This window comes from Catharus ustulatus, chromosome 20 (genome assembly GCF_009819885.2).
Source record: "Catharus ustulatus isolate bCatUst1 chromosome 20, bCatUst1.pri.v2, whole genome shotgun sequence".
NCBI lineage: Eukaryota > Metazoa > Chordata > Aves > Passeriformes > Turdidae > Catharus > Catharus ustulatus.
The window spans coordinates 5,440,009-5,463,866 of NC_046240.1; the positions used below are offsets into that span (position 1 = coordinate 5,440,009).

Consider the following 23,858-nt stretch of genomic DNA (forward strand, 5'->3'; position numbering starts at 1 on the left):
TGACTGTCAGGACAGCTGGATTCTCTAATTCCTTCTGCAACTGGTTTCTGCATGACACTGGGAAAATCAGATACTTCTCTGTGCCTTAGTTTCTCATTCTGTGATGAGGCTACCAACTCCTCACCAACTGCTGTAATTGTGAAGATTATAACATTCACCAGCCCACCTGAATGCTACAGAAAAGCTCAGGAAAAAGAAATGTCTGTTGGTACCTGCACAATTCAGGCAGATCCACCAAGCAGACCATGGCTCTGTGGGAACCACTGCCTTTAAATCTGGACATGCTGGGAAAAGCACCAGAAGGCATGAGGAACACAGCTATTAAACTTGGTTTGAATGCACCTGACATGAGCTTGGCAGGCTCAGCTTAGCTGTTGGTGGTCTCAAATCAAGTGAAACAAGCAGAGTCTTCAGCACAGCAGTGCCCAAGTTAAAGGACAGAGCAATAGGCAGCAACTGTCTCCTCCCTTCCCATGCAGCCCAGGATGAAAGGCAGCCCAGACCTCCCACTGCCCCTGGACAAAAGAACCCCCCAGCTGGGTAACTGGGTGCCTGCAGAGGCTCCAGTGTGGATGCTCTGAAGCTCTTAACAAGGCCTGCAGATTCCCCCTGCAGAAAGCCAGAGCTGCAGGAGCACAGAGCTCTGAGATGTGGCCAAAGCAGCGCTCACCAGCCTGAATCACTGCTGCACTTTGCTGTGCACAGGGTCCATTTTCATCCATGCAACAACATCCACATTTTATGCTCTCCATAAAGCACAAAGTAAAGATGAAATAGGCACAATTAGCCTTTCTACACAGGTATGACAAAGCCCAGCACTTTGCTTCTCCCCAGCAGCAGAGGAGACAGCTGCTCCCCAGGAACAGCCCAATTTGGAATTGTACATTCCTCAGTCTGTTCCTTCAGACCTGTTTGGAGCAGCAAACCCCCAACCATAGTTACCAGTCCCACCAGGCTGCTGGCAGGATGAGACAGGGTTTATGTAGCACTTTGAAGCACTACACAATTATTAAGCTTTAATTACAGTAATTTAGCCAGTTGCATTACTCCTCCAAGTTCAGAGAGCAGTTAGGGGTCTGTATTCATCCTGGCTTCCACATGCAGCAGTGCTTTATGCCAGTGCAGAGCTCCCTCCAGGGAATGCTAATCCCCTCCCAGAGGCCAGCAATGCTCAGAAATCCACAGAACTTCAGTTCATCTTTCATCCCACTGACAGTTTCCTTCCCATCCCCACTTCTTCAGCTGAACACTTTGGGGGACTCAAACAGTGACCCAGCCTGGCAGCTGCACTGCCGGACAGATCCCACGGGGATGAGGAGGTTCAACAGCTACAGATCAAAGCCCACAGAAGCAACAGACAAATTTAAGCCATGAGGCAGAGGGGCAGCAAAGCAGGAGTCAGCAGCTAAAATCCTCTGTGGATCTTCCTATTGGTCCTGGGGTTAAAACTGCAGTTTAAAACAGTTTCTTTTCCCCATCACCACCAAAAACAAGCTATTCCCCAGCTAAAATCATCACTCTCTGTTTCATGTCCTGCCATAACCTCCTTCCCCCAAAACCTCCAAGCTCTTCATGCCCCATCACATCAGGATGCAGACTGGGGAGGGAGACAGGGAAAGCCATTTTGAAATTAAATGTTAAGGGAGAGGAACTTACTTTGCGACATTTGCCTTGGTGGGGGATCCAGAGATCAGCCTGCTTGAAGAGCATCTGGGCTAAATTCCTGCACTGCTTCCCCAGCAACTTGCACTGCTGCTGCTCTCCAAAAATGAGAGAGCAAAGAGGGAGAGGGAGCAAGACTGTGCAGAGCCCAGCGCTGCAGAGAATGAGACAGAAGCAGCAGAGTGAAGCACCAGTGTGCTGATTAATTCAGCCTGCTCCCAGTCACGCTGCAGATCCAGCAAGGAGGAGGCAGATGGGGGTGGGGGATGAGGGAGGATGAGGGACAGAGAGAGGGGAAGAAAAAAGCAGAGAGGGAAGAAAGTTTGCCCAGGATAGCACCAGATGTCTGTGAGAATGGTTCATTCATCATATGGAGCCAACAGAGTGAGGATCCCTGGGCTCACTGCCTGCAGAGCTGCATATGCATGCACAGGAAGGAATGGTGCTGACAGACAGGGGTCTGTGCAAAAGCAGATGGCAAATCAGGTAGGACAAAGTGCTATAAAATGTGCTACAGGGGAAGGAAAACCTGAGTGGGCATGGAAAAAAACTAAATTCAGACCAAGAGACCCTGGAATACTAACTGCCCCACAGATGACGCCACAGCTTTGGATTCAAGCTCAATTCAAAAATACAAGTATTTGCTATTTAAACAAGTTGAGATGGTTACAGGTCCCATCTCAAGTGTTCCCTCCCTCTTCTCTTGTTAAAGAATGCAGCAAAAGCCCCTCTCAGCATCCCATATTCATCCTGAGTCACACAATCTGCAAAAGGTGCACATAAATTCACCACAGCCATGCCTGGAGCTCCACATTTACCTGGGCATGGCACACATGAGGCAAAGGGTAAATGTAGACTGGGAAGGGCTGGATAGAACAACAACAAGGGGATAAAAAGGTGAAGAAGAAAAGAGCTTTCTCTCTCATCCTCATTTTTTGCAGAAATGTTTCCTTTTCACTGTTGGAGGGATGCACCTTTATAAGTGAGTTTTTATTTAGCTCCTATTCCAGTGCTGTCCTAATTCTGTCTGGGGCTTCCTAGTTCTGCAGAGCACTCACTAAAACAACTGCTTTCATTTCACACAGAAAGGGGTAAAGAACTGGCCCAGCCAGGCACCACCTCAATAGCTTGCCAAGGATTACAGCTGGCTGCTACCAAACAGGGCAGGCACTGCCAAGGCTTCCAGTCCCAGCACACTGTACAGCTCTGCAGACCACGTACAGGTGTCAGGACTCACCTACCCTGCATGGACAAGCTCTTCCTTTCCTTTCCTGAGGTTCAAATGCCTCATCAGGCACAGCCAATGTTCTGTGTTTTAAGCCAGAAGGGCAGAGATTAAGTGACCTCGATATTCACAATAAACCCAGCACAGGGTCTGGTTATCACCTGGGTGTGTAATTTCACCAAGCTCCCAGAGCCAAAGCTGAAGAGAAGCAGACACTTTGTATTTATTTAATGTAACTTCAGGAGAAAGCAGCAGAGAGAGAGGCAAAACATCCTTTATCCTTCTGCAGGGCATTTTGTTTCCTAGACAACAATTTTATACTGCAGAAAACAAGAAAATGTCCTAATGGCACAATTTTTCTTTCCTGCCTGCTAAAGAACTATTCATCTACTCCTTTAAACACAAAAATAAAAAGGAGATGAAAACAGGAAAGATCAACAACAAGACTGGCTAAGAGGAGATAAACCCCCACACATCATACTTTTAAAATCCCTTTATTACAGTGTTTGCTGATCTGTTTCCCATGGCTTTGTACCTTTTGGAGACTGGAATGAAAGTGAATAAAACAATTTGCTTGTGCAATACCAGCAACAATCCTTGTGCTTCATGCAGTTAGAGGTCCCAACCTCAAAACCTCCAGCTTTGGTCATGGACTCAAATGGAACTGGATGAAATTGCTTCTTCTTGTTTACCCCACTGCTGAGAGACCTTGCTCTAAAGAGTTTTGTGTAGGGCAGTAATTTGTACTGTGTAGCTTCCCTCTGATATCAACTGGTATCAGAAATTGCATCTGGAGATGGATTTGTGCATTAAATAATAGAATGAAAGAGCAAAAGACAAAAATTTGGGATCTGAAGTTAAAACTGGGACTTTAAATAGAAGGCTGAGTATAAAGGCAGGGACTGACCTACACAAAACCTGCAGCATAAACGAGAGACGCCTGTGGAAAAAGGATCAGCTTGTGAAAAAGCCCTTGGAAGAAGAGCTGAGCTTTTAAAGAACAGCAGGGAATAAAACCAGAGACACAGCCACTGGCAGGATGAGAAGTGGCAAAGGACTTGGGCTACTTTTCAGTCCCAAGGTAGCACTGTAGCTCTTGTTAGGCAACCTGGAACCAGGACCAGCAGGGCTGGAGCGATGAGCAGCCCAGCACAGGCTCCCTGAACACATTTCCAGGCTCTGGCCAGGAGGCACAGTGCTGTATCCAGGCTGCAGCAATTACACTGGGACAATACAGCTCAGTTGTTATGGGTAACTGTGCAATGGATGATGTCAATAATTTTTATTAGTTGTGTGCCTGCAAATCCAGCCTCCCTGTAATGCAATGCAAACTCAGGAGCCTCCCACTGTCCTGTGGCAATCAGTGCTGTTCTCTCAGTATGTGCTGAGTGGTCTTGGAGCAGAGATTCTGGCACCTTTCACAAGGATTGAATTCACTTCAGAAATACACAGAAAATTAAAAAGTCAGAGGAGGAGGAGAAAGAACAAGATATCAGCACATTTAATTTAAGAAGGTTTTGGCTCTGCTCCTAAAATACTCTCTGCCTTTCTCTGTGGTGTCTGGCTTCTGGCAAAAACTGGAAGGCAGCCTGCATTACACCTGACAAATTCTGATCCTCAGCCTTTCCTGACAAGGCAACTTATCAGCCAACTGGAGCCAGAGGACAAGTCTCTCATCTGAGTGACAGATGTCAGTGCTGCAGCAGTGCTCTGAGCACATCTCCTGCTCCAGGAGTGCTAAATCTCCTCACACACATATATTGAAGAGATTGCTTTCAACCACTTTTGGGACTGATGTTTTCACGTGGGTTCATTTTATTTTTAGTGTTTTAAAATAAACCTAGCATATCTGATTTACTGCTGAGGTTACAAAGCAGGTTAATTGGTTCCCTTATCAGTGTACATGTGTCCAAGTTCTTCACTTTGGGAAGGAAAATGGATTCCACCTTAAATGGGGTAGAACCAGGAGCTGCAGTTTTAAAAAAAAAAAAAAAAAAAAAAAGAAAAAAAGCAAACTCCTTAGCACCAAATAATAATTACAGAATGGTTTGGATTGAAAGGGACTTTAAAGATCATCCTGTTCCAGGCCCCCTGCTTGGAGCTGTTAACAAGAATAAAATCATGGTCTTTCCTCAGAATCCAAACAAAGTTGTAAAATGCAGTTTTATGTATCTGTGGGGTTTTTTAATTCCTATTTAAAAGATTGTGGTGATTTCTTGCCTTCATTTTTAATTCTCATTCAGAAAGGAGGGAGAAAAAAATTTCAGGAAGTCAGGAGAGGAGATTAGGACTTGAGAACACCATGCTTCCCTCATAACCTCCTTGTCAGGACATTTTCCTAATAGGCCTTTTAAAGGTCTATTACAATACTGACCATGCTGCTGCCTGTCCAGCAATTTGATAGGATCTTCCTGTACTGTGGAGAATGTCATTTGAGAAAGGTGAGCCAAAGATAGTGACCTACAGTGAAAATGCCCCTGCTAGCCCTGCTCTCAGATCATACACAGAACACACCCCTCCACACAGTAGTAATTGCATCATCTCTTAAAATGATCAATACCAGATTAGCCCATGATGTTATTAACAAGAGAACAAGTAAATAATTGTCCTCACTGGAATGTTAACTCCATGGTAATAAAGCAATTTGATATAAAATAACACAGGTCAACATGTTCTCTGAGCACTCCAGAACCAAGAGGCTCAGGCAGGAGTGAGCCCAAGCCTTCCTGCTCTAGCACAGCTCAGAACAGAAACCCAGCAAAGCAGAGCTGAGTAGGCAAGTGCCACAGCCAGTGTGAAAAACTGGCCTTTAAAAGTCACTTACACTGCTGGGTATCTTTTAGTCCAGGTGAGTCCCTAACAGGTACTTTGCACTAATGAAAAAAACCATTTCTCACTGCTGCAAACAAAACAGCAAGGAAAGGATGCATGGAGAAAACAGAGGATGCATGGAGAAAACAGAGACAGCCAACAGACAAAAGCTCAGGTGTGGTGGGAAAGGGACACCTTTCTCTGGTGAGAGAAAAGCAAAGAGTGTTCTCTCACCAGAGCTGGCTGACATCCCAAGTTACCATCAGCAAATCTGGACTCAGATGATTTCATTGTCCTGGCTTATTTAAAAAATCTTTCAACGAATTCAGCTTTTCAAGCAAAGCTGAGTTGAGTGTCCATGGGAATGGAGCCCCAGCTTAGAGCTCAAGAGAGACACTGCAGGTGTGACAGAGAAATCCCCACCTGTACTGTGCCACTGCACTGCCTCAGCCCCAGCCTGCAGAGGATTTCCCTGCTGACACAGGGATGTGGAGGTGACAGAACTCTCAGATTCAATACTAGCCATGGATTATACCACCACACAAAGCCACCTGGTGAATCCTGACCCAAAATAAAAAAGACTTTAAAACAACTCGACAGTGAAGTTGGGTGTGACTGTTATCAGCAAACCTACCTGACACTTCTCCTTGAGGTCCATGGCTGTGCAGTTCTGTAAGCATGTCCAGTAAAAGGGGACTGCTCCTCAGGGGAGAATGTCTCCTAGGTAGAGAAGAGCTTGGCTACATTTACCACATCACCATCTGCAGAAACAGAAGGGGAAGCAATCAAGTCTCCCACATTGCTTCCTTTAGGATAAGAAAGTGATGAAATTCACAAAATTCAAATTACAGGATTGGTCTTTAAAAGAAGCAGACTAGGGAGATGAAAGTCCTTCTAATAGTGCATCAACCCACCCTGTAACTCAGAAGTTAAGTCAGCTTAACTCTCCCCAAAATCTGGCATGCACAGATGATTTAAGTTCCCTGCAGTGCAGAGTAAGAGTATGATAGTAGTCCTGACAGGATTTTGGGCAAGCCTCCAAAAAAGAGCTGACAAAGCCTGGATTCCACCAGGTGTTGGAGCAAGCTGTCACCCACAGCTATTTGTCTTGTTACTCTTATCTACCAGAGCTTTGTCCAGCTAATCTCTAATGGAGGCAGCAATAATGATTCTTCCCTTTACTCAACATCACATCCAACCTTTGACAAGGTGTGCTGCTGGGCTGAGCATGGATCTGATCACCAGGAAGTAGGTCAGAACTCCTCAAAACACTTCCAGATCACCTGGATCTAGGCCTGTTCTCTTTTCAACAAAAGTGGGACTCTAACAGAATTGAGGTAGGAAGCAGCTCTGGAACTCACATCCTTCTTCCAGCTCACCCTCCTCTACTTCCCATGGCACAAATTTATTCTCCTTACACAAAATGTCTTTTCTGGTTGTAACAAAGGATCTGTGGTCATTGCTCCAGAGGACTCTCTTGTATATAAACACAAGATATAAGATTATGCTATGATTGTCTTGGGAAAATCCTTTCTGTTGGTTAATAATGCCTGGTTCTATTTTTTAATATCACACAGAAGCTCAGGGCTTGGAGATATCCTTCCCCTAAATCCAAACAAACAAGGAAGCAGCTAGATATGCAAATCAATCCAAACCACCCACACACCTCCTAGATACAACAGGACTGGCCCTTTCCACCTGGGATTTACTACCCTAGTTTATACAGCATTGCCTTCTTCAAAGAGGGATTCTGGAGATCCCATCCTTGTGGCAGTCACCTACAGCACAGCTCTGAAAATGCTGCATAATTTCAAGGAAAACAAAAGGCATCCAAAAGCTTACTCAGAAAGCCACTCTGTCCTGCTCTGCAGAGTTAGATTTCAATATTTCCTCTCCTGCAGGTAATCCTGCACCTGCATTCTGCAGCAGAAGGAGCAGGCATTCAATATTCAATCTTCAAGTGCCATTTTTTGGCTGCCGGGCTGGCTGGCATGAGCCACCAGTCTGGACTCTGCCCTACTTTTCTGTTCTGTGACCCTTTCAATGTGCACACAAAGAGGGAATAAAGTTATTTTCAGTCACTTCATATCCCTGCCAGGCCAATTAGCAACTGCAAAGAGAAGATCAGACAAAGTTACTGGTGTGAAGCTGACAAAAAGCTCCCAGCAAAGGGCTGGGAGTGGGAAGGAGGAAAAAGTGCTTTTGTGTGTTTACACACAGGAGTTTAGAACCTTAGTATTTTGCCTTTAATTTGTCATCTGACAAGATGATTTTAAGAAGAAAATGGTCACTAATAACAAAAGAACTAAGAAGAAGCCATGATCCTTCTTTTTAGTCACCTCCAAGATAAGACTTATTAGTTGGTCTATTGAAAGACTTAAGCAGCATTCTCTCACCTGTTCAAACAAAACTAAGAGCCTGAATTTCTCTCTAGATCTGGGTTCCAAAAGCATCCAGCAGGGATGGGTGGTTATGGCTAGAGGGCAGAGGACTGAGCTGGGCAGGAGACAGGATTTCTGCACTGCCCTCAGTGACATTCTGGTTCTGGCAGCCAACTGAAATGTGATCCTGAATGCAAACCACGCCATTCCCTAAAGTTCACAGCACATCATCTGCATGCTTAGAACACCACCCTGGAGTCTTTCAGTGCTAGGAAGAGAAAACACACCAAAGGTATTAAAAATATAAAGGATTGGTTGGAAAGAATATTCCTGTTTAGAAAAATTCAAAAGCTGTTACAATGGCTTGTGAAAATAATCAGTGGTGCACAAAACACTGCTTCATCATCGTACATGTTCAGGGCTTCTCCAAAATTTGAACACACTGACCAGCCCAGATGCAATTTAGTTTTTGTCACATTCCTAATTTAAGGTACCAGCAGTGGTAGACTGTAAAAATTTCACACAGAGAAAGCAAGAAGACAAGTTGTTCCTGTGCCAATCTGGATACACAGAACAAGGAGAATGTTTAATTTTCTAACTTTTGAAAAGGCTTTTAATTTAGAACCAAAACTTCTAAACACAGCTAACCCCAGACAGGTTAGAATATCTTATTATTGGAGTAACTGAAGCCAATAGCAAAGATAGGTTAGGATGAGAAACCAACCTTCCTCAATTTTTGCACCTGGACTGGCAGGTGTCTGAGCCATAGATGTGATTTGCGCTTTTCTTTTAAATGCGGAATCTACCAAAATAAAACTGCAATAATTTTGTCATTCCACCTAAACACCTCACATGCATTACAGAGGTCTTGCAAACACTCAGGAAATAGCTTCACACACTGAGGCTGCAGCAATTTAATAAATTCTGAAGGCAGTCTGCAGATCTGCAGAGATGCACACCCACTCACTCCTGACCCCAAGGCCCTTGTGTGCTCCCCTCCCAGACTGCTGTGTTTTAGGGACTCCTGCAATTCCCACCTCCATCCCTACCCTGATGCAGGGATTATCCACACTCTGGACCTAGTTTTGTGCACTGCTATTCCACACTGGAATATCTGCTTCCTTCTGTCCTCCCTGTTCTTATCTCTGTTCTGTCTGCCCAGGCAATTAGTCACGTCGACATGTTACACTCTGCAGGACAGAAATGAAGTGGGACTGCTTTGCTGGGACATGTTGGAGGGTGTCAAATATTCAGCTACAGACAATCAGAGATGCCTGAAGCTGTGGCTGCTCTAATCAGACACCACATGCTCCCAGTGCAGCCAGTTTACCCCTTCCACTTTCCCAGCATACTCCATTCTCCTCAGGATTTTCAAGCCTAGAGCAGTTTGTGAAACTTGGAAATGGCTGGATGTGGTGTTCAAGTGTCATCATGTTGCATTCAGCCTGAAAAATATTTCCAAATAGTTGGGCAAGAGTGAAACCAGGATAGGGTTCACCAAATAATCCAATGCTAACAGCAAGCCAACTGTCTGGAAATCCTGTATGCCAAACCCAGGCAGTGTTTATCCCACAGTTGTGGGGAGAAGTCTGCAACCCACCTCTATTTTATACAACTGACTGAGTTCTATGCCTGGCTTGCCACGTGTGTCTGACACCCTTTTTAAATTGGAAAACACATCCACATCCCCCCCACACCTTGTTTCAGTTTGGATGTGCCCTGAGCAAAGCAAGTCTTGTAGCTCAATCTGAGTATCAAGTGTTTGAAACATCCCTCTGGACAAGAGAACACTGCAAGGGTCCAGTCTCCCTTTTCTTCACCAGATCATCTCTTGAATAACAATGCCTTATGCAGCCAGTGTATTTATATAGGTAAAAATTATATGGCTCAGCTTTTCCTTTGAAACCCAAGGATTTCAGGTCACTTAACCATCAGTATGAAATAGCAGTGTTGAATTTTAATAAAAAACTATACAGCATGATGTATTACCTACCAAACTTATAAAACAACTAGCAAAAAGAAAGACCAGGTAGTTATAGAACCTATAGAGAGTTGGAAAGAAAAGTGTGTTTCAGAAGCTGCTGTCTTTAGGGAGAAAAATAAATCAATCTAATGATACTATTTTCCCTAAAGTGTTCAATCACGAATGCTTTCATGTTATTTACTGAAAACTCCCAAAACAGATTAGTCTATGAAAAATGATGGGGAGTGTGAACATTTCTTGCTGCCAAAAGTGAATTCCTCAAGAACAGAAGGCTGATCTGTCACCAAGAATAGAAACACGGGGGAACAGATAATGACCAAAAAAAGCAGCTGCCTTGGAGAAAACGGCTTTGATTTGAACTGATTGTTTTGATACCAGCAGAGCCATACGGTCTTCTTACTCATGAGGAGCTGAGGTCTGCCTGAAAATTTGCAACATGGGCACATTTACTGATACATGGCCTTCCAAAGGTGCATCAAGTGATACTGTCAACTGCTTTGAGACCCACTGAGAGCACGGAATAATTACAGCAAGGGAGCTGGCAGCCACACTTCTTGGCTTCAGTATCTGCCTGTGAAAAAAGACTCGTCAGAATTTGGGCCAGCTAAACATTCTCTGCCTCAATAACCCCAGATTGTAGATAGGAATATGCATATCTGCTTCAGAGGGAGACTCTGAAGTCAATTTATTAGTATCTGGAAAGTGAGATCCTCTGAAATAGTGCTGTCCATGTGCTAAGTATTATCAACCCAGCAGCAGTCAAAGATCTAATTTGAGCCTGGCTGTGAAGAACCAGGAGCTGATTTCACAGTCTCTGCTTCCCTTCCTAAATGACAGGAATCAGAGGGGTCTATTCTGCACTGAATCACAAACAGGATTATTAGTGTCATCCATTGACAACTGTGCCTCTTGGAGGTGAAATCACTTTTTGTTTAAACTTTACCTGCTCAGAGTTTTCCACTAAAAAAAAACCTGACTCTTTCCTACCTTCTCCAGCACATTCAGGACTTGCACATTGGACTGTTTCAAAAGAGTCATTGCTCAAAATGAAACCTGAGCAGCAAAAAGGGAGAAAGGGAGTAGGGAATTGCTTTGGCACACTTGTGAGAGTCAGACCTTTGGTTTACTTATGAGATTAAGATTGATAAAACAAGGGAAAGAATACTTCTATTTTTGTTTAAATTTCATTTTGGTGAGCTGAGAAGCAATTATCAAAAGAAATACGATCAAAATAATTATAAAGCTATTTAGTCTACCTTACTGTTTTCACAGGGGCTGACACTGTTTCAAATTAAGATATTGTAAATCTGAAGAGTATTTGCTGTGTTCATTTTTCCTTACTTGGTTAAAAGCAAAAAGAGTGTTTGGGAATTAAAGGATTGCTTTAATTTTTCTGCTTCAGGTAGTGCCTGCCACAGAAAGACAGCATGTAGAGAGCCTGGATCAAAGTGAAAAATGCAACAAAAGGCACAATTCTGAAAGGTGGAAGGGCCCCTCCACCTTCTGCAGAGAGATGAGACATTGTGGCACAATGTCTTGAATACAAATTTTTACAGCAAATCTACGGAACAATTCTCTGCAAAAGTGACAGCTGTCATTCATCATCATTATATTGGTTATTATGGTAACCAGGATTGTATAACTACCTCCACTTAAAAAGAAATAATACTGAAATGTTAAAAAAACACAGAAAGAAAATGGCCCAAAATAAAATTTCAAAAGCTTGTGCTGTTTTCATAGGATCTTCTAATAAATTTTTGCTGATATACACTGACTCACAGACAAAAGTGCAGCTTTTCCTCTTAATTCTAGATTATAAATAAAGGTGTTGCACACATAGTTTATAGTAAATCTAGGTTAAAAACATTCTCACAGCAGTGTTTGCCATCTGGAGATATTTGATAAACACTGTGCCAATGGAAGATGCTCTCTGGGAGCTCCCCAGAGCACACTCAGCACCTGAAGGCCATTCAGACCAAGCTCAAAGATCCATTCCAAGCACAGCACAGCCCTCACCTAGCAAAGGCAGTTCACAGATTGTGCATTTTGTCATTCTCACAAGCCCCATCAAAGTTTTATGATGAACACATGTAGGATGAGCTGTGTCTAGAAATAGGGCAGTGAGCTGCCTCACTCTGCTGTGGAAGGAAAACAGGAGCTCTCTGCAGCTCCTGAACAATCTGCCCCCAGTCTACACTCAAGAGCATTTCAGAGATGCAAAGTGCACGATTTAGTGCTCAAACCATACAATATCACAGATGTGAACCCACCAACCCAAAGTAAACCCTGTTCCTACAGGTCTAAGCACAGGACAATGCTGGCCAAGCAAATCACTCTCTCTCAAGTCAGCCCAAGGATTTCCCTTTTGGCCAATACCCTGTGGCCCCTGGCTCTGCTCCTGGCCAGCCCTGCTAGCCACAGGGGGATATCAACCCTCCCAGCCCACACCTTCTCAGGGTTGTGTCTCTGGCTGGAGCAGGTTGGTCTTGATGCCTCATGTTTTAGCTTTCATTTTTTCAGATTCTGTTCTGCCCAGGTATGTAGCTCTGAGATTCACAGTAAGTGTTAGTATGTTCTCTTCACAGGGTAGGCAGACAAAACAATCCTTTTCCAGCTTCAGACCAAGGACAACTCTTACAAGCTTCAGGCCCAAAAAGCATAAACAATGGGGAACTGAACAGAGCAAACAAGAAGGATGGGACCTCATGACCTGAGGCTGTAACTGGACAATTGATCTCAGTATGTAAATGGACCAAAACTTATAAAAGTATAAAACTCATGACCAGGATCCATCCTGGGTGTAGCCCTGGCCAGGCTCTTGTACTGTCCAAGGTGTATCCTTTAAAGGCCTTTCAATAAATACCTACTTTATTATTTTAGCTCTGTCTAGTCTGTTCCAGAGCAGCCTCTCTAGGCATCAGTCTGGGTGTCTGCAGTGGCTTCCAGCACCTAATTTGGGTAGTGCTCTGACAGCTCAAGATGTAAACAGAGCTGTAATGCGAAGATTAGAGGACAAAGGTTTGTTTTCTTGCTTCTACCTGCAGCACCAATATTGATTTGCTAGAAGCATTAATATCTTAATCCTCTCACCAGATAAAAAATGTTGGCAAGGTGGTTGTTTAAAAGGTCATGGTTAAGAAGAATATTATGGAATTTTTTTCCAATAAGCTAGAGTAAAAGGAAATATAAACCACTTCTCCAAAGAACAAAACATATCTTGCACAAAACCAGCACCATGTAGCTATTTCTATGTATGCCTATATTAGGCAGGTTTCTTGAAAAATAAATTTAGTTTGCTTGCTAGGGTATTCAAATTTTACTACATCTGAGCCAGCCCTGTAGATTAATGCAGTACAGCAGCTGCTGAGTAACAGTTTGTTTACATAGAAACCTGCATTTCTAAGTAACTTAAAGTGTTCAATGTGCTACTATTCCATTGTGTGTGAGCTGCCTGTTCAACTAGGAAGTTTATTCTACAATTGCTGGGGGAAGTGGTAGGATTTTAAAGCAGTCCTTAGTGATTTCCTTTCCTGAGAAAGCATGAAAATATCTATGCCTTGGTAGCTGCCTCGGGAAGATGGATGGGTGCTTATGGTCTCTGCTACCATCCTGCTAACTTTTGAGACTGGCAGGCCTAACTTAAGGAAACTCTTCCATGGTACAAGATTTCTGTGAAAACTCAGTGTTAAATGTGTAACTAAAACACTCTCCCATTCCTGCCTAGGGGTTTTCCTTCCTCTCCATCTTCTGGGTAGATAGTATCATCTAAGACAAACTTCTCGTGCTTTATGTAACAGCATTTTTAAAGGGGATTTGTTTTCCTTATCAGTAACAGCCTCTGTTATCCTGACAGGGGAAAGCTCCCAGAGAACAAATAGAAAGAACTGCATGGATCACAGCTTTTGAAAATAGAACAAGTGGACATCTGGGACAAAACAACGTGTGCCACGAACTTCTGCTGATCAGAACACTGCGATGAGGCAGGCACAGGAGTGAAGCAACATGAAAGAACCGGCTGAGTGAAGGCTGCTCTTCCGGCTGGAAGGACTCTGGAAAACCTCCTAAAGGCCAGAATTTAGGACCAGACACTAAACCTTTACACGGAATATGAAATTGCAGCTACCCTAAGCGCACCCACGGTTGATGGGCACCCCTGGGGATGCTCCGAGCCCAGGGATGCTCCGAGCCCGGTGGTCCCCGGGGGATGCTCCGAGCCCAGGGATGCTCCGAGCCCGGTGGTCCCCGGGGATGCTCGGAGCCCGGGGATGTTCTGACTCCGGGGCATGCTCCGAGCCCGGTGCCCCCCGGGGGATGCTCCGAGCCCGGGGGATGCTCCGAGCCCAGGGATGCTCCGTGGCGCTGCGAGCCCGAGCCTGTCCCGCAGCTGCGGGAGAAGTCCCGCCGGTGCGTTGAGCTGCCAACACGTGTTCGGACTGCCTTTTGTGCGTCCTTTTCTAATTTCCTCTCCCTCCTAAGCCGCTGGTTTATGCTCCATCGAACTGCGGGCGACGGGGCCGCAGGGCTGCGGGACCCCGGCGGGCTCTGCCTCGGGCCTCCCCCCCTCGTGGCGGGCAGCCCCCAGCCGAGGAAAGGACCCCCCGGCCGCGCTTCCCGGCGGGCCGCAGCCCGGCCCTGCCCCGCCGCCCGGCCCGTACTCACCCGCCGCGCCGGGCGCTGCCGGCGGGCCCACTCGCCCGCCGCGCCGCCGGGGCCGCCATCTCGGTCACTGGCAGGCGGGACGCCCCAGCGCCGGGGGCCCGCGGGGGCGCTTCGGGGCCGCCGCAAGAAGCCGCTCTCTGATTGGTTCGAGCCCGCGCGGCCGCCCGCACGCCGCGCGCTGATTGGCTGGGCCGGGGTGGCGCGCGAAGCCAGGAGCCCGCCCTGGCGGCGGGTCCGGGCCGGCCGTGAGGGGAGGCTGAGGGGAGAGGGCGGCGGCGCTGAGGGGGCGGCAGCGCTGAGGGGGCGGCGGGCGGAGCGGCGACCCTGGGCAAGGGTCACCCCAAGGCTGCTGGGGAGACGTCGTGGGGACGGTGGTGAGGGGCAATGAAGTGACTAGGGGGTGAAAGGAACGCGAGAGGTCATGGAGAGGGCCCGAGAGCGGTCCGTGGCCCGAGGCTCCTTGCCCTCATCAATAGCAGGCCATGGGGGGTGCCCCAGGGAAAGGGGTGAGAGAGAAGGTGAGGCCCTTTTACGGGGCTGTGCCGCTGCAGGAGGAGGTGACACCTGCAAGAGGAGGGTGACACCTGCAGATCTCCCTCTGAAAAGCCATTTTTGCCGTACAGAACCAGCAGACTGGCTGTCTCGGGAGCCATGAGGTGAAAGCTGACGCAGGGTGCCAGGTGCACAGGAAACCATGGCAGGGATGAGCACACAAACTTACCCAGCCAGGTAATCTTAACATGAAATCAAAACCTCAGAATCTGGAGAGGAAACCAGAGGTGTGAGACACTGATGCTGCAATGCTGTGCCCTGCCTGCAGACACTTGGGGCTTCACATCTGAATTCGTAGTAAATTGGGTAAATTGAGAATATGTATGTTTGTCAGTTTTAACTCCTTTCCGATTCCTGTAATTCGTTGCAGAGCTTGTATTATCCTGAGTTGTGATGTGGCAGTTCCCATGTGCGATATTTTGTTACAAAACTCATCTTGACTAGCTTGCTAAACCACAAATGCCGAAGCCTGGTGCAGTTTGAAATTTTGTACGAAGAGCTTAAGCCCTGCATTGTTTTTCCTGCTGATGCAGTGTAGGACAAGAATGTAGCATTTTGGGAGCTTTCTCCAAACTCCTTTGAGACAATTTACTTTGACGGTGTCTGGATTCAGCTCTTTTAAATACAATTTAAATTTTAGTGAGGAGAATCAAGGCCCCAGAATTCCTGGATTTTCTGAGCTTGTTACGCAGAAGAGTCCCCTAGAATCAGTTAACAAAAACCCCCAGAACACCTGAGTGATGCTGAGTGTGGTTTTGGTGACTTAAAAGGAAACAAAATGGCAGATCTGGGGAATTGATATTGTAATTTAGAGACGGTACAAGGAAGGGAGAGGAGATAAATGTCCTACTTCAGTTGCAATAACACAAAATCATGAGTTGTGCTTAGTGCTGCACAAGCTCATTAGTTCCTCTTTAGATTGTTTTACCCCAATAAAATCTACTTAATTAGTTGAAGGTTTTAAGTAGAAGTTTAGAGTAAAGATACATCTTGAACAGAGATGTGGGATCTGGGTTATTTTGCCTCTGACACGGATTCCCTGTGGGTCTTAAACAAGCCCCTAATAAATAAACTCTGTTTCCACTCACAAGTACACTGTGTATAGAATTTCTGTGAATGAAGTGTGCACTTAGAGGGGCTGACAGGCTGGACCTTTAACCTGTTGGTGCTTTTACTTCCTCCTCAGCAAACCTGATCTAACTGTTCACCTCGGGGATCTCATGCTTGCAGAGTGCTGAGAATAAATGAGAAACATCAAAATGCATAGGGGAGGTTGGAGGAGCAGAAACTCCCTCAGTGTTGCTACAGATTCAGAAATAGGGCAGGTATCCAGAGAACACTTTTCCCATGTATTTTAGGATTGGGTGACAAAGGGAAACTTGAGACAAATGCTCTGAAGCACTCAAGAGGCACTAAGCTGGTGTGATTTTTGGATCTGAGAAATTTGCTGTAAAGACCTGGTCTACAGGACAGTGCTCAAGTCATCATCCTCTATTTTTTAATACTGTGGAATTGTGAATGAAAGGTAAACAAGGTAAGTTAGTTCTGGATGTTTATAGCAATGTAATATTTTGGTATGGAGAAAACCACAAATCAATCACTTTTGCCTGCAAATTAAGATTACTTCCCATACTTGTTTCTAAATAACTATCAAAACTATTCCTTGAGTGCTTTTCTTCTCCACATCCTTTTACACACTCTGACACAAACCTGTGTGGGTAATCTGCAAAAGCTTCATTCATGCTCCTCATGTCTCAGCACAGGGATTTGCTGGCTCCTCCTGGGGCCACAACATATGGGCAGAGCCAGGGCTCAGTTTGCTGTGAGCTCCTGCCTGGAACAGCTTGTGGAGCCTGGCAGATCCACAGGAACTCTTTGACCTCACCAGGGTGGCTGCTGTGGGGAGAGCAGACATGAGAATTTCAGTAGGACCACTTTAAAGCAGGTATTGTATGCAAAAAAAACCCCAAAACCTTTCTTTGCTTTTTTTTTTTTTTTTTAGTTAAGCTCTCTGACAAAATGTTAAAGTTGCATTGTAATCAATATTTGACAAATAGAGTTTCTGAACAGTAGTGCAAAATAATTTAAATATAATTGAATCAGTGAGAAATTTTTGTATTGTTTAGAACAGGCAGTTGCTGTTTGTCTGATTCCCCCACCCCTTTGCATATTTCATGACAGATGCTAAGAAATTACTGTAATTGTAATGTGTGTAGTGGAAAAAGGAATTGAAAGGGGAAGATTGATACAAAAGCTGTCTGAGTCTTAAAAATTAAAAGGAGTAGTGAAGTTGACCACCACCTTTACCAAAGCTGAAGGGAAGATTGTATTTCATTTTAGCTCAATTACATTACTTCCCAGCTCCTGTGTATTGCTTAATAAATAAGGGACTTGCACGTAATTCAGTGTCTAATTATAAAAAATGAGATCTTTCTCAGAAGGGATAGATTCTGCCTTTTTGTAATAAGCAGCATCTGCTTTGTTTTTCTCCAAACTGAGAGGTAATTGAACTGACAATTCCAGGCTGTCCTGAAAATGACAGATGACTGGATTGGGAGTAGGAAGAAAGCAGAAATCCTTTTGTACTAAAGAAAAGGGGGATGGCACACTCTGGTTGGATCTGGTTCTCTTTTCCACATCTCTTTCAGAGCTTGAGCAGCTCTGGGTGACACCAGCCAACTGATTCTATTGTTTAATTTCTTAATGCCAGTGACAGCTATTGCAGGGCCCAGGTAGAACAGCCTTTCCTACACAGTTTTGTAAATCTTGTCATTTCTTCTTTGTGACCACAGAAACACAGGTGGTATGGAAAGGAATCTGTTGGAGTGTAAGACTCATGGGTGGTTTTGATTTGGACCTTTTTTCTGCTAGTTTTGAGCCTGTTTTCTTGGCTTGTGGTCTGTAAAAGTCAGAACAGCCCCTGTTTGTCTCACATGGTGATTAAACTGCTTCACAAGTGCACTTGACATCTGTAATGAGTAAAATTGTGAAGCTGTCCTGGCAGATCAGCTGTTGTGTCTGGGTCACAAGCACCAACACTTATTGATTGCACTTGGGCAGATTTACAGAGACAGACCATTGTGATAACAGTCCAGGGTGTGTGAGAACTCAGAGCATTGGGAGGGTTTCAGCTGGCTCAGAAGTTCAAAACTACCAATTCTGTTCCTAATGAACACTGGTGTTGTTTCTTGTATGGCTTTGGGCAAGCCCCCTATGCCTTTGTTTCCCTTTTTGCAGAATATGGATATCTATATATTTATATATGTACACATACCTATTATCTGTTATCATATCATGTCATATCTATTCTGTCCCTTTGATATTGTTGCTTTAGCACTAAACTAAAGCTGCAAATCAAAATGAGACCAACTCACCAATAGACAGCAAAGTAGTTACCAATTCATTCATTATCCTGCTCTCTAAAGAACAGACACAGAAAGCACATTTGGACAGGGTTTTTTTCTTGGCTTTGCTGTCTGATTCCCTAATTAGTCCTGTCACACAGTGTTCCAAATATGGGCATGTGGGGAAGTCCTGTAGACCAGAAACCTAAATCTTGAATTAAGGTTTTAGAGAAACTCTAGTAATAGCAGTTAAGTCTTGCAGACTCCCTTTTAATATGAGCTGACAAAAAAAGTGAATTTGTTGGCAGTTCTGTGTGTATATGGTACCTGCAGTTTTTGTTCCAGTCTGTGGTCTCAGTTTAGAGTAAAACCTCTCAAGGTCATATTTGTTACTCTTTTTTGCATCAGGTGTGTGTGAAGCAACTTTGTTCCAAAACAGACCCAAATACGTGGTACATAGAATGGTTTTGGATTTTATGGCTCATGTCCCTGGTTTGATTATCACACTGAGGCTAACATGGGTTGATGTGGGAAGAAAAAGGCAAGAAGGTAACATTAATGCAATAAATCCCAACAGCCCCATTGCCAGCATTCCCCATTCCCTCCATGCTGTGCCTGCATTCCTGTCATTCCCTCCTGTGCCGCACCCACTGTATCCCTGCACATCTCAGACAGAGGTGAATATCCAGGCAGTCCCCCCACAGCTGTCAGAACACTCTTGTGGCAATAAATTTTCAGCTTGGAAGAAAATTGATCGGGCCCTGTCTCCATCTATTGCACATTCCCTGGGGCAGAATGTCTGATTTTCCATGGGAGCAAGCTTTGTGTCCTGCTTCACACATCAGGCTGCTTAGATACAACTTACACACAGCACAGAGTGTTACTCTGTACAAACTGCAGCGGTACAGTGCAGAATCACAGCGTGAAATTTGGAGCATCTTTAGATGTGCTGAGCCAGTCAGGGGTTTGCTTTTAAAAAAACCCCACTACAACTCTGTGAAAGCAGGAAATGCGTCAGAGGAAGAAAGGTGCATGTTATAAATGTATTTCATTACAATTAGTGTTCCAGATGCCTTTAAAAAAAACATTGCAACAAACACAAAGTTCCTTAAATTGTCAGTAGTGTATTGTAGTTCATGATGATGACAGATCCTCATGTCTGAGGAGAACAGACTTAGGAACATGGCATTAATATGACTCTTCCAAGCAGCAATTTAAAACCTTTAGTGGCTGCTTGACCCATTTTAACAAATATTCCTCTGATCTATTGATAGCAAAGCCCATACATTTATTTCCCCAGACTGCTCTGAGAAGTTTAAAAAGGTATCTAAAAGAAATGTCAGACACAAGGATTTTTCTCACCTTCTTGAAATACTCAGAGCTAATCTTGGATTATATTTTATCATCATCAACTGTCATAGAAAATTCAAGCTATTCCTAGACTGCAAAAAAAAAAAAATTTGAAATAGAACCTTTAGCAAAACAATGTATCTGTTGCCTTTTTCACCCTTGCTCACAGCTATGTCAGGATTTTGGCTTTTGCTGTAGCAAAGCCTCACAGTGTTGCACAATAAGTTGTGTGTTTCTATAAAGTATTAACTTGTTTGCAAGCTGGGGAACATTCTACATGGATTGGTTTGCAAGCAAGTACATCTCAGCAACTGCTCAGTCAGGAATATCTTTCTGTAACACTGTAATCTCTGCTATTTCTGAAATTTGTTGCTTGTTTGATTTTCTAGGACTGCCCTTTTACAGTCAGGCAGCTGCAGCCTCATAAAGGAGCTGTCATTCAACTGGCAGCTGTTGGCCATAGCTGGCTTTTCAATCCAGCTAAAAGTAGCTCCTATAACTTCTCTGAGATGTTGTTTAACTTACAGAAACTTACTACAAACTTACTACAAACTTCTGAATCCCCATCTTGAGGGCATACATGAAACCAGAGATTCTGTAGGACTGTTCTAGGAACAAGTACTGGGGACTTGAGGCATCTTGGAATCTAGCTCTAATTTCATCAATCTTGGTGTCACTTCTAAATGAATCATTTCTGCATCCTCAGAAAGAATGTCTGAAACATTTGCAACATCTCAACTCCTGAAGCTCCTTTTCTCCACCCTTTCCAATGTTTTGAATGAAGTATGGGACGGACTCACATCTTTCCCCAATACCCAAATCTGGGAATAAGTTAAAACCCCTTAAAGGCAATGTTCTTAACATGGGAAAATGAACTTGCCAAGGGTTTAAAGCACAAATTGAATCCAATTTTTATCAAGCTGTTTAAGTATTTATAATGAGAATGTTAGCAGGGAATGTTTGCAGAACACAATTTGTAAGCTGGATTGTCTGAGGTTGTGGTAAATATCCTGATGGTACTCTGGTCTTGGAATGGATGTAACCACAAACCCCTGGCAGAGTCCAGCTGGGGACAGCAACCAGTATCATGGTTTATTTAAAAAAAAATGGTTTAATTGGAGGCTGAAAATGATAGCTGTGCCTAAATTGTAGACTTTGGTCATAATAATCCTAAATTTACGTGAGCCCAGCTGTGAGCTCTGCAGGTGATGTGGACACTGTGGTTGTGCTGTGCTCTGACTGCCCACTTGCAGTCTTGGTGTCTTTTTGGAGCTGAGGAAGTGGGGAGGGATAAAAGTAACACTGTAGTAACTCATGCAGGGAGTACAGTCCTAAAAACCTCTTGTTCAGAAACCACCTTTTCTTTCTTAAGCCAGAGGAAAGTTTTTTTATTTATGCGTTTATCAAAGGATTGAGGCCCAATGTTTACCTGAGCAACTGTTGTACTCTATAATTAAGAGTATTTTCAACTAAAAAAACGTCAGGAGGGTCATCCATGCAAACCCTAACATTAGCTGCCTGTGCAGTCTGAATTTTGGCCTCTGTGGATGCTGTAATTGCCACATGTGATTAAACTATTTGTTCCTACAGCACGGGTGCCTTAATCACTGCTCAGGAGAGATGGCAGTTTCAAGTAATGGCTCACCAGGTGTGCTCTGCTCTGAGCTTGGTGTGCAGCTCTGCACCCTCGGTGTCTGCCCAAACCCTGCCTGGACAAGCTGGGGTGTACCGCTGGTAGTGAGAGAACTTCTAAATCAGTTCCTCCCTGCTGGCTCCATGCTGTGGTGAATGGCTCTGTCTTGCAGACAAATGGGGACACTGACAAATCAGGTGAATATTTTGCACAAAACTGGCATGGTTTCTCCTCCAGAAACCGGTACTCAGGGCCTCCTCCCTGGGGTGTGAATAGAGCCTCGACAGCAGAATCACAGAATCAGTTCGGTTGGAAAAGACCTCAGAGACCAGCGAGGCCAACCTGTGATCCAACACCGCGATGTCAACCAGGCCATGGCACTGAGAGCCACATTTCCTTAAACACCTGAAGGAACGGTGTCTCCACCACCTCCTGGGCAGCCTGATGCAGTGGTTAATAATAATTTCGGTGGAAAATTTCTTCCTGATGTACAACCAGAACCTCCCCTGGCGCAGCATTTCACTTTGCGCTCTTGTCCTATGACTAGTTGCCTGGAAGAGCCCGACCCCCGCCTGGCTACACCGTCCTTTCAGATAAATGGCCCGGCCCGTGCTGCGGCGCCGCTCCAGCGCTGCCCGTCCCGTCCCGAGCCCTCCCGCTCCGCGCTCGCTCCTGCACGAACCCCGCGGGGCCGGGGGTGCCCGGGGCTGGGGCAGGGCAGGTCGGGCCGGCACTGCGCATGCGCGGGGCGTGCCCGCGCCCCCGGCGGGGCGGGGAGTGCGCAGGCGCTGCTGCCGCGGAGGGCGCTGCCAGGGCGGCTCTCGCGAGAGTTGCTGCGGGATCGGCGGCGCGGCGGGCGGGGGGCCGGGCCGGGGCCGGAGCGGCGGCTGAGGCGGCGCTGGAGCGGCGGCCGGGCCGGGCCGCGCGGGGCCGGGCAGGCGGCGGGAACGCCCAGCGCTGTGCGGTGAGTCCGGGTGGATGGAGGGCCGCCGACCCTCCTCAGCCGCCGCCCACCGCGGACGTGCCGGGGCGGGGAGGGCACACGCTGAGCCCCCGGTGCCGCGGCCTGGGCCCCGCGGTGCTCCGCAGGACTCGCCTCGGAGCTGGCCCCGTGTCCCGCCGGGCCCCGGCCTGCCCGGGCCGCCGGGCGTGGAGGGGATGCGGGCTCTGGTGGAGGGGGGTGGTTGGAATAAGCTCTGGGCTCTAGAGGCGTCATCTGCTCGGCGAGATTCCGGACTCACGTACAGGGAACGCCGGGCGGGGGTCGCTTTCCTCTCTTCCCTACGGCTGAGGAGTGCTCACTCGTCCTGGTTCTTGGGGGTTATCGTTTGTATTCCCCAAAAACAGTTGTATGACTTAGGGCCGCTTCCAAAGGTTAAAAGGCTGCGAGTACCCTGTAGGCAGGGTAACATCCCTGCCGCACTGTCTTCAAACACCTTTGGGGTCACGCTTCAAACGTGGGTTTCTGTCATGGAGAAGGAGGTTTTTCTCGTGGCCTCTTCGTTCTCTTCTGAACTTCCTGCTTGAGAACCAGTGCTGGTTTTGTGGGATAAGGTTTGACTTGCCAATATAGTTTCAAATAATCTGTAGAAGACAAGGATGCAGCCTTGTTAACTCCCACAACATCTGACTCAGACCTCCTCTTTTATAACCTACAGTGAAAACTATTCTGTAGCAGTTAGTAATTGCAATTCACAGGTACATTGCTTAGGGAAGATAATTCTTTGTTTCAAAAATTATTAAATGTCTGGGGTCAAGGAACAAAATCTGAAGGACCACAGATGGTTAATCAATCTTCAAACACGGTGTTGTTTGCAATCCATTTCTGTGCAAACTTTGGATATTGAGAATTTGTGCCACAAAAAGACCTTTCAGTTGTTATCGCTCTTAGGTTGATTGTCATACAGTATTTTGAATATTTCATAATACAGCTAAGCTTGTAATATTTAAGGCAGTTTTAGACAGTTTTAGGAAAAAAAAGAACTGCCAGTAAATAAATTCTGGCAGAGGTGAAGTTTTCTGATAAAATGTTTTGGTGTGATAAGTATTATCTGTGCTTTGTGCTGTAGTTTAGTTTTGTAAGTGATTGTCTGGTGCTGAAGAAAGTTGGGTCACTTTAAGCTGGTAGATCAGGGGGATCATTTGTGATCCTGAATTTTCTGGGGTTTATATGTTGATAATTTATACTTTGTTTCTTTATTATGTTATACTTCCTTATTTGGCTAATTTGAATTAGTGTTCTGCTCTTATAATTATT

General features: G+C 45.4%; 2 protein-coding genes across 4 annotated transcripts in view; one reads left to right on the forward strand and one right to left on the reverse strand.

Moving 5' to 3' along the window:
• The window catches only part of TMEM94 (transmembrane protein 94), a 47,451-nt gene extending 32,683 nt beyond the window's left edge, over positions 1–14,768 (reverse strand). For 2 of the 3 annotated variants that reach the window (XM_033077104.1, XM_033077102.2), the window contains exon 1: positions 1,657–1,887. In XM_033077104.1, the coding sequence (XP_032932995.1) occupies positions 1,657–1,710 (54 nt within the window). In that variant the 5' untranslated portion in view covers positions 1,711–1,887. Of the gene's footprint in view, positions 1–1,656; positions 1,888–6,332; positions 6,460–14,722 lie in introns of those variants that run through there. The other variant, XM_033077103.1, reaches the window with a different exon arrangement.
• A 7,649-nt stretch (positions 14,769–22,417) lies between these two features.
• The window catches only part of GRB2 (growth factor receptor bound protein 2), a 49,640-nt gene continuing 48,199 nt past the window's right edge, over positions 22,418–23,858 (forward strand). Inside the window, exon 1 of the mRNA XM_033076784.1 lies at positions 22,418–22,565. The gene's annotated coding sequence lies outside the window, so the exon portion shown is untranslated. The remainder of the gene's footprint in view (positions 22,566–23,858) is intronic.